Source organism: Eriocheir sinensis, chromosome 29 (genome assembly GCF_024679095.1).
Source record: "Eriocheir sinensis breed Jianghai 21 chromosome 29, ASM2467909v1, whole genome shotgun sequence".
Taxonomy (NCBI): Eukaryota; Metazoa; Arthropoda; class Malacostraca; order Decapoda; family Varunidae; genus Eriocheir; species Eriocheir sinensis.
Window position 1 is genome coordinate 4883256 of NC_066537.1, and position 10000 is coordinate 4893255.

General features: G+C 42.9%; 1 protein-coding gene and 1 long non-coding RNA gene across 13 annotated transcripts in view; one reads left to right on the plus strand and one right to left on the minus strand.

Moving 5' to 3' along the window:
• Window positions 1-317, minus strand: part of LOC127004834 (uncharacterized) — a 1366-nt gene extending 1049 nt beyond the window's left edge. For all 12 annotated transcript variants that reach the window (XR_007758032.1, XR_007758042.1, XR_007758036.1 and 9 more), the window contains exon 1: window positions 104-317. This is a non-coding gene — a long non-coding RNA (uncharacterized LOC127004834). The remainder of the gene's footprint in view (window positions 1-103) is intronic.
• The window catches only part of LOC127004833 (L-threonate dehydrogenase-like), a 6420-nt gene extending 2824 nt beyond the window's left edge, over window positions 1-3596 (plus strand). The window contains exons 6-9 of the mRNA XM_050873011.1: window positions 324-444; window positions 1780-1964; window positions 2320-2462; window positions 2915-3596. Of these exons, the coding sequence (XP_050728968.1) occupies window positions 324-444; window positions 1780-1964; window positions 2320-2462; window positions 2915-2996 (531 nt within the window). The 3' untranslated portion in view covers window positions 2997-3596. The remainder of the gene's footprint in view (window positions 1-323; window positions 445-1779; window positions 1965-2319; window positions 2463-2914) is intronic.
• The last annotated feature ends 6404 nt before the right edge of the window (window positions 3597-10000 follow it).

The window sequence follows — 10000 nt, forward strand, 5'->3', positions numbered from 1 at the left end:
AGTGAGATTTAACCATTCCCAGCATCCACCAGTGAGATTTAAACGTTCCCAGCATACAACAGTGAGATGTAACCCATCCCCGCATCCACCAGTGAGATTTAACCTTTCCCAGCATCCACCAGTGAGATTTAACCTTTCCCAGCATCCACCAGTGAGATTTAACCTTTCCCAGCATCCACCAGTGAGATTTAACCTTTCCCAGCATCCACCAGTGAGATTTAACCTTTCCCAGCATCCACCAGTGAGATTTAACCTTTCCCAGCATCCACGAGTTACATGCAGCCTCCAACTAGCCACCTTCTCCTCCTCCTCCTCCTCCTCAGGCATCGTATATGAAAGTGTTCTACGTCGGGGCCACCGTGGGTAACGCTATGGTTATCAAGGTCATCTCTAACATGCTCTGCTGCGTCCACGTGGTTGCCATGGGGGAGGCGCTCATGCTTGGTGAGGTCCCGGGGGTGTGCTTGGCCCTGGGTGTACGGGGGAGGACCTAGGGGAAAGGGTCTGGTTACGTGATTGACTCGTGACTGACAGAGCGTGAAGTTGCATATAGTGATGGTGTGAGCAGGAATGAGGGCCAGTAATAGCGGTACCAGAACCAATAATAGCGGTGCCAGAAGCAATAATAGCGGTACCAGAAGCAATGATAGCGGTACCAGAAGCAATGCAGAGGAAGGGAACCGTTAAACTAGAGCCATTATAGTGACAAAAATAACAAGAGAGAGAGAGAGAGAGAGAGAGAGAGAGAGAGAGAGAGAGAGAGAGAGAGAGAGAGAGAGAGAGAGAGGGCTGTATAGTGAATGGATGGTGTGTGTGTGTGTGTGTGTGTGTGTGTGTGTGTGTGTGTGTGTGTGTGTGTGTCTCATTAGCTAATAAACACCTGTAATTTTCACATGGACTCCTTACTTCCACCTGTGTATTTCTCAGGTACACCATGAGTTGTATGTTTTCATTTATCTATCTATCTGTTTATTTGTATCTATCTATCTGTCTGTCTGTCTAGCTGTTTAACTATATTTAGCTAACTGCGTATCCCCCCCCCCTATATTTCCACCTATCAACCTCCTCCTCCTGCACCCACTCCTTCAGGCAAGCGAGCTAACATTGACCCTTCCTTAACTGTCTATCCACTTAACACATGCCTATATAACTATCTATACATCTAACTACATATTCTTTCCTCAATTTCCACCTATGAACCTCCTCCTCCTGCATCCACTCCTTCAGGCAAGCGAGCTAACATTGTCCCTTCCTTAACTGTCTATCCACTTAACACATGTCTATATAACTATCTCTATATCTAACTACATATAATTTTCCCCATTTCCATCTATCAACCTCCTCCTCCTTCACCCACTCCTTCAGGCAAGCGAGCTAACATTGACCCTTCCTTAACTGTCTATCCACTTAACACATGTCTATATAACTATCTATACATCTAACTACATATTCTTTCCTCAATTTCCACCTATGAACCTCCTCCTCCTACATCCACTCCTTCAGGCAAGCGAGCTAACATTGTCCCTTCCTTAACTGTCTATCCACTTAACACATGTCTATATAACTATCTATACATCTAACTACATATTATTTCCTGTATTTCCACCTATCAACCTCCTCCTCCTACATCCACTCCTTCAGGCAAGCGAGCTAACATTGTCCCTTCCTTAACTGTCTATCCACTTAACACATGTCTATATAACTATCTCTATATCTAACTACATATAATTTTCCCCATTTCCATCTATCAACCTCCTCCTCCTTCACCCACTCCTTCAGGCAAGCGAGCAAACATCGATCTCAGGACCTTCTGGGAGGGGATAAGGCTCAGTGTGGGGAACAGCTTCGTGTGGGAAACCGCGGCGCCTGTGGTCTTCAACGGAGGCGATTACGACCCTGGTTTCTCCCTCTCCCTGCAGAATAAGGACCTCCAGCTGGGATACGATATGGCTAGGAAGTTTAAAGTAAGGGGGTTGTGTTGTGGTAGTGGTGGTAGTGGTGGTGGTAGTAGTTGTAGTTGTGGTTGCTATTTTGTTTTTTTTACGCTTTTTCCTCCGTGGGTTTTTTTTCTCTTTCTCTCGTTATTGTTTATTTTCTTTCTTTCTTGCTCTTTTTCTCTCTTTTTCTTCTTCTTTTCTCTCTTCCTTTTCTTATTTATTTGTTTATGCATTTATTCTGTTTTTATTTCAGTTATTTCCTGTGTATTTGTCCTTCATTATCCTCCTCCTCCTCCTCCTTTCCTTCTCTTCCTCCCCCTCCTACTTTTTCTACTACTACTACTACTACTACTACTACTACAACTGCTGCCCCTTTCTACAGGTTCCCATGGCCCTCCACCAGCAGACCCTTAGCACCTACAGGGCCGCCGAGTACCAGTTCGGGGAGGAGGCGGCCTGCTACATCGTCCCTCGGGCCCTGGAACTGTCCCTTAACGAGTTCCTTCAGATTCCAGGATTCGCTAAGTGGGTGATTTTAATGTAGTATTAGAAATGGTGATGTTTAGTTTAGTTTACCTTTAAAGAGTTTGTTTTCTATGTATTTTGGTGTGTTAGAGAGAATGGTTTTAGAGGTAGACTATAGGAGTGTTAGATACGTTTGCTTATTTTTCGTTTAGGACTTAAAATGGAGGGGAAGAGAGGAAAGGAAGGGAAGGAGAGAGGAAAAGAAAGGAAGTAGGGGAAGTAAGGGAAGAAGAAATAAAGGAAGGAAAGGAGAGGAAAGAAACAAGAGGAAGGGAACGTAGGGAAGGGAAGGGAATTGGAAAGGAAAGTGAAATGAAGGAAAGTTAAAGAAAAGGAAAGGAGATTAAGCAAGACGAAGAGGGGAGGGAGAGAAAGGGGAGGGGAAACCGACTATATTTCTCTCTATATTCCCTTCTTTATTTCTTTTCCACTATATCTCCATTTCTTTCCAGGTGGGAGTACAACAACGTAATCCAAGAAGGCTCCCTCAACGTCACCCACGAAGGCATTGAGGACAGGAAAGAGGACCAGTAATAACGGTACCAGAACCAATACAGAGAAAAGGAACCATTAAACCAGAATCAATACTGCCATAAGGAATCAGAGAACCATTAAATCAGAACCAATAATGCCAAAAAGTGCCAGAGAAGAGGCATTGATGGCAACCAAGAGGACCAGTAATAGCGGCACCAGAACCAATACAGGGAAAGGGAACCATTAAAAGAGTACCAATATTCCAACAAAGAGCAATGCAGAAGAGAGAGGCATTGAGGATAAGAAAGAGGACCAGTAATAGCGGTACCAGAACCAACACAGGGCAAGGGAACCATTAAATTAGAACCAATACCGCCAGAGAGAGAGAGAGAGAGGGCGTGGGCGTAGGCGTGGGCGTAGATAAAGGAGTAATGGGCGTGTATGGGCGTATGCTAAGGCCTTGCGTAGCCTAATATGGCATGGGTTAAGGATGCTGTTATTGTTCCTTTCTCCTCATTATAATTATCATCATTATTTATCTTTCATTTATTGTTTGAGTTTATTTATGTGAGGTTCGGTTATTGTTGTTATTTCCTATTGATATATTTATTCTTTTTTTATCTGTTGTTGAATTGTTTTGAAGAGAAATAAAAAAAATGATTAGAATGATTGTTTAAGTTGGGTGCCTACTACTACTACTACTACTACTAGACTACTACTACTACTACTACTAGACTACTACTACTACTACTACTACTACTACTACTAGCCTACTACTACTACTACCAAAGATTATATAGCCTACTATCTACACTCTTTGCTACTACTACTACTACTACAACTACTACTACTACTACTACTACTACTACTACTACTACTACAACTACTACTAGCCTACATCTCCATTCCTCCTCCTCTTCTTCCTTTTCTTCTTTTCCTCCTCTCTCTCTCCCTCCCTTCCTCCTATACATAAGAACTAGTGATAGATAAACACTTAACTAATATCTATCTATATCTACTTTACTTCTATCTACTTTACTTGGGTAGATAAATGCAAAATAAAAATAAAAATGCTCGCTAACGGACTTCCAATTTCTCAGTTTTGTTGACAGAGTGACTTCGGGCGGGTGTTGTTTTATTTTTGCTTATTTTCCATCTAATATCCAGAGATTTATTGCTCTATGGCTGTTCTACATACTCTTGAAGCCTTTATTGATATTTAGTGACATAGGGGAGGCGTAAATCAGGATGGTAAATGGGGGAGAAAGGCGTAAATTGTGATAAACGTTTGAATATAGAGGAAGGAGGATTTCCATGCCTCGTGGGAGCTTGTTTCGATTGCCTCCTCCTCCTCTTCCTCTTCTTCTTCTTCCTCCTCCTCTCTCTTCTTTAGAACTCTATCTCATTCTCTTCCTCTCTATCTTTTCTCTCTTTCATCTCTTTTTTTTTTTCTCTCCCTACTCTGGTGTTCCTTTCCTCTTCCTCCTCCTCCTCTTCTTCCTCTTCCTCCTCTTGTTCTTCCTCTCTCTTCTCTAGAACTCTATCTCATTCTCTTCTTCTCGATCTTCTCTCTCTTTTTCATCTCTTCCTTCTCTCCCTCGTCTGGTGTTCCTCTTCCTCTTCTTCCTCTTCCTCCTCCTCCTCCTCTTCTCGTTCTTCCTCTCTCTTATCTAGAACTCTACCTCACTCTCTTCCTCTCTATCTTCTCTCTCCTCTCTTCCTTCTCTCCCTACTCTGGTGTTCCTCTTCCTCCTCCTCCTCCTCTTCTTCTTCCTCTTCCTCCTCTTCTCGTTCTTCCTCTCTCTCTCTCTCTCTCTCTCTCTCTCTCTCTCTCTCTCTCTCTCTTCTTATAACCACCCCACCTCTCCCCCTCCTCCTCCTCCTCCTCTCCCTATCCTCTCCTCGCCCTTCCCCTTATAAGTACTCCTCCTCTCCTTCTCTCCTCCTCCTCCTCCATCTCTCCATCTACCACTCACATCCTCCTCTGCATCTGTTGGGTAAGGTAAGTCCACCTGTTACCTGTTACCTGTTACCTGGTGATAGTAGTGATGATTCTTGATTAATAGATTGTTTATTTGTAAGTAATTTCACGGTACTGTATTTCCCATCGCGGCCCTGCTAATACAATCTCAAGGGGGTGAACTTAAGCATAAAGGTTAATGTATAAGAATGATTACTTACAAAATTAACACATGGGATAATTCATTGTGGAAATATATACAGACGTTGTGACGTTAGTGTGTGAGTGGGTGTGATTCTATAGTTACTGGGTACCGTGTTAGCATGGGTCACCAATCACTAGTTTGTTATACTCGTGATGTTATTAGTGATGTTATGTGAGGTTGTGATGTTTGGTGACTGCTGTGTGACTGTGTGTGTGTTATGGTGATTAGCGTTAGTATTAGTGACAAGACGCGCTATTTTTATATTCGTGATCTTAATTAAGTTTATGTTATACTCGTGATGTTACGTGAGGTTGTGAGGTTTGGTGTCTATTGTGTGACTGTGTGTGTTAAGGTGATTAGCGTTAGTGTTAGTGACCAGACATGCGTTATTTTTATATTCGTGATCTTAATTAAGTTTGTTATACTCGTGATGTTATCGGTGATGTTACGTGAGGTTGTGAGGTTTGGTGACTGTGTGTGTGACTGTGTGTGTTAAGGTGATTAGCGTTAGGGTTAGTGACTAGACATGCGTTATATTTATGTTCGTGATCTTAATTAAGTTTGTTATACTCGTGATGTTATCGGCGATGTTACGTGAGGTTGTGAGGTTTGGTGACTGCTGTGTGACTGTGTGTGTTAAGGTGATTAGCGTTAGGGTTAGTGACAAGACATGCGTTATTTGTATACTGGTGAGCTTATTGTATTATAAAAGGGAGAAAGGTTAGTATACGAGTAGAGAGGTTTAGCGGTGAAGAAAGCTTAGAACGGACAAATTAGTATAGTACAGAGAACACGTTCATATTCAGATTCAGACTTTTATTAAGAACAGGGGGGGGGGGATATTACAAAGAAGGGGGGAGGGGGGTACATACAAAGATCCTTAAGATTAACGAACTAATTACATGCGGAAGAGAGAGGGGAGAAAGTGAGGGAGAGATAGAGTTTAAGTAATATACGAATAGGTTGGGCTAGGTTAGGGAGGGGGGGCATATACAAGGATCCTTAAGATTAACGAACTAAGGACATACGAAAGAGAGAGGGGGGAGAGTGAGGGAGAGATAGAGTTTAAGTAACATACAAATAGGGAAGAAAGGCGAGGTAGTGAGGCTTGGGTGATTGAGGAGTGACTGTGTGTGTGTGTGTGTGTGTGTGTGTGTGATTAGCCTAGTTTAGCATCTTTTTGCCCCATGGAATTATATCTTTATTATTGTTATTATTATTATTATTATTATTATTATTATTATTATTATTATTATTATTATTATTATTATTATTATTATTGCTACTACTACTACTACTACTACTACTACTACTACTACTACATCATGTTTATTTATTTATTTGTTTATTAATACATTCAGGTGTTTACGGACGTGATGAGCTTAACTACGTGTGTGTGTGTGTGTGTGTGTGTGTGTGTGTGTGTGTGTGTATTGTTCCCCTCTATCTGATCACCGTGGAATGTGTACACAACCGAGTCCTCTCTAAGCTGTGTACGTGTTTTGTTTACATACACGGCTGCTTTGTGTGCGTTTATGTGCGTTTCCATGTACACCCGGGGTCCTGGTATCGATGTATGTAAGTTTTTTTATGGTGTACATGGCTGCGTTGTATCCATGTGCGTTTTTGGTGTGCACATAAGAGGGAGAGATGCTAGATTATTACTTATCATTTATATACGTTTTTTTTTTCATGTATACACGGCAGGTGGTATGTGTGTGTGTGTGTGTGTGTGTGTGTGTGTGTGTGTGTGTGTGTAACCGCATAAATTCGTTTCGCAGAGAGAGAGAGAGAGAGAGAGAGAACTTGCAAACCTAGAATTAATAGAGATTGTCACCTCCAGGATGTTGAGGGAGGAGGAGGAGGAGGAGGAGGGCAGTGAGAGAGAGAGAGAGAGAGAGAGAGAGAGAGAGACCGGAGAAAGGAAGGTGGGCGAGATAACCGGACCCGCCCTCTCTCTTTCACTCTCTCTCTCTCTCTCTCTCTCTCTCTCTCTCTCTCTCTCTCTCTCTCTTTCATCTGATATACAAGGCAGAGCATAATCTTAACCAGTTTCCCATTAAATATAAATAATAATGAGTCTCTCTCTCTCTCTCTCTCTCTCTCTCTCTCTCTCTCTCTCTATATATATATATATATATATATATATATATACCTATCTATCTATTTATCTATCCATCTCATATCACCACCACCACCACCACCACCACCACCACCACCACTACCACCACCACCACTACCACCACCATCACAATCACCACCACCACCACCGCCGTTTTCAGTACCCTTGTGGCATGCTTAGGGTACTAACTTAATTGCCCTCACACCCTTGCCTTTCACCCCGCACCCTTTTTACCTCATAGCTACCCTCGGGACCGGTTCGGCAACGGTTAGGTCAAGGGTAAGGTAAGGGAAGGAAAGGTAAGAGTGTGGGGAAGGCTGTAGTTGGTTGCTAGGTAGGTAGGAATCGTGACTTTGGAACCAATGTTATGTGTTATGCTACAGCTGGTACTACTACTACTACTACTACTACTACTACTACTACTATATAAAAGATACCTCCACCCATGTTCATTTTCCCGACACTACTACTACTACTACTACTATTACTACTACTACTACTACTACTACTACTACTACTACTACTACTACTACTACTACCAATCACTTGTGTCGCGGAGGAAGTCCTGTGGGAACTGCTTGTAACTATCCTCGCCTGTTATGTGTTTAGCCGTGTTTTATGTCACACACACACACACACACACACACACACACACACACACACACACACACACACACACACACAAGCAAACAAACACATATCTGCGCGCAAGAGTGGTTTCTGCCTTGTTTAGCAATAAAGCTAGGGAAAGGGGAGGAGGAGGCGGAGGAGGAGGAGGAGGAAGAGAAGGAGGAAAAGCGATAAGACTCCGGAGGTAGGAGAAGGATGTAGGTAGAGAGAGAAGGAGGAGGAGGAGGAGGAGGAGAAGTGTAAATTTAATGGGATGCTGGTGCTGTATGACCTTGAGAGAGAGAGAGAGAGAGAGAGAGAGAGAGAGAGAGAGAGAGAGAGAGAGAGAGAGAGAGAGAGAGAGAGAGAGAGAGAGAGAGAGAGAGAGAGAGAATATGATGGATCGACAGATGATGAGGGAGAGAATGGAGAGAAGAGAAAAAAAACAGGTGTGTGTGTGTGTGTGTGAGAGAGAGAGAGAGAGAGAGAGAGAGAGAGAGAGAGAGAGAGAGAACACTTGAATCTCTGCAACAAAATTTTTATATGCTTGGTTGTCTATAGTAAAATCATCCTCCTCCTCCTCCTCTTCCTCTTCCCTCGAGAAGTGACAAGTCAGACCAGTGCTTGAAAGGGAGGTCAAGTGCTTGATATATTTGAGAGAGAGAGAGAGAGAGAGAGAGAGAGAGAGAGAGAGAGAGAGAGAGAGAGAGAGAGAGAGAGAGAGAGAGAGAGAGAGAGAGAATTTTTTTTTTTTTACAACAAAGGAGGCAGCTCAAGGGCACACAAAAAAAGAAAGCAATAATAAAAAAAAGCCCGCTACTCGCTGCTCCTAAAGTAAAACAAAAGAGGTGGCCGAAAGGAAGATCAAATACAGGAGGAGAGGTGTCCTGTTACCCTCTTCTTGAAAGAGTTCAAGTCGTAGGCAGGAGGAAATATAGATGAAGGAAGATTGTTCCAGAATTTACCAGCATGAGGGAAGAAAGAGTGAAGATGCTGGTTAACTCTTTCATAAGGGGTTTGGACAGTATAGGGATGAGCATGAGTAGAAAGTCGAGTGCAGCGGGGCCGCGGGAGGGGGGGAGGCATGCAGTTAGCAAGTTCAGAAGAGCAGTCAGCGTGGAAATATCGATAGAAGATAGAAAGAGAGGCAACATTGCGGCGGAATTTAAGAGGTAGAAGACTATCAGTATGAGGAGGAGAGCTGATGAGACGAAGAACCTTAGCCTCCACTCTGTCCAGAAGAGCTGTGTGAGTGGAGCCCCCCCACACATGAGATGCATACTCCATACGAGGGCGGACAAGGCCCCTGTATATGGACAGCAACTGTGCAGGGGAGAAGAACTGGCGGAGACGGTACAGAACGCCCAGCCTCGAGGAAGCTGATTTAGTAAGAGATGAGATATGAAGTTTCCAGTTGAGATTTTGAGTTAAGGATAGACCGAGGATGTTTAGTGTTGAGGAAGGTGATAGCTGGGTGTTGTCAAAGAATAGGGGATAGTTGTTTGGAAGATTGTGTCGAGTGGATAGGTGGAGAAACTGTGTTTTTGAGGCGTTGAAGGACACCAGGTTCTTCTTGCCCCAATCGGAAATAATAGTAAGGTCTGAGGCTAAGCGTTCTGCAGCCTCCAGCCTTGAGTCGTTAAGTTCCTGAAGGGTGGGTCTTCTATTAAAAGAAGTTGAGTAATGATGATGATGATGATGATAATGATGGATTTGTTTAGACATTTAAGAGATTAAAGTGGGAAGGAGGAGGAGGAGGAGGAGGAGGATAAGAAAGAAGAAGGAGAAAACAATAGAGAAGTAAAATGAAAAAAAGATAAAAGAAAAGAAAAGGAGGAGGAGGAGAAAAAAGGGAGAGAGTGAATGTGTGAGTCATGTGTGTGTGTGTGTGTGTGTGTGTGTGTGTGTGTGTGTGTGTGTGTGTGTGTGTGTGTGTGTGTGTGTGTGTGTGTGTGTGTGTGTAAACATTTTGTAAGTCAGGTATGGTTCGATTTAAAGTCAGATTAGGTTAGGATGTTGTTAGGATATACTTAATTGTTTGCGTGTTAGGATAAGGATAGATTTAGTTGAGTTAGGTCATGCCAGAGTGCTTCATAAAATATTGGCTGCCGGAACTTCCCCTTAATAGGTAAAAACGTTGTGTAAATTAAGTATGGATAGGTTAGTCA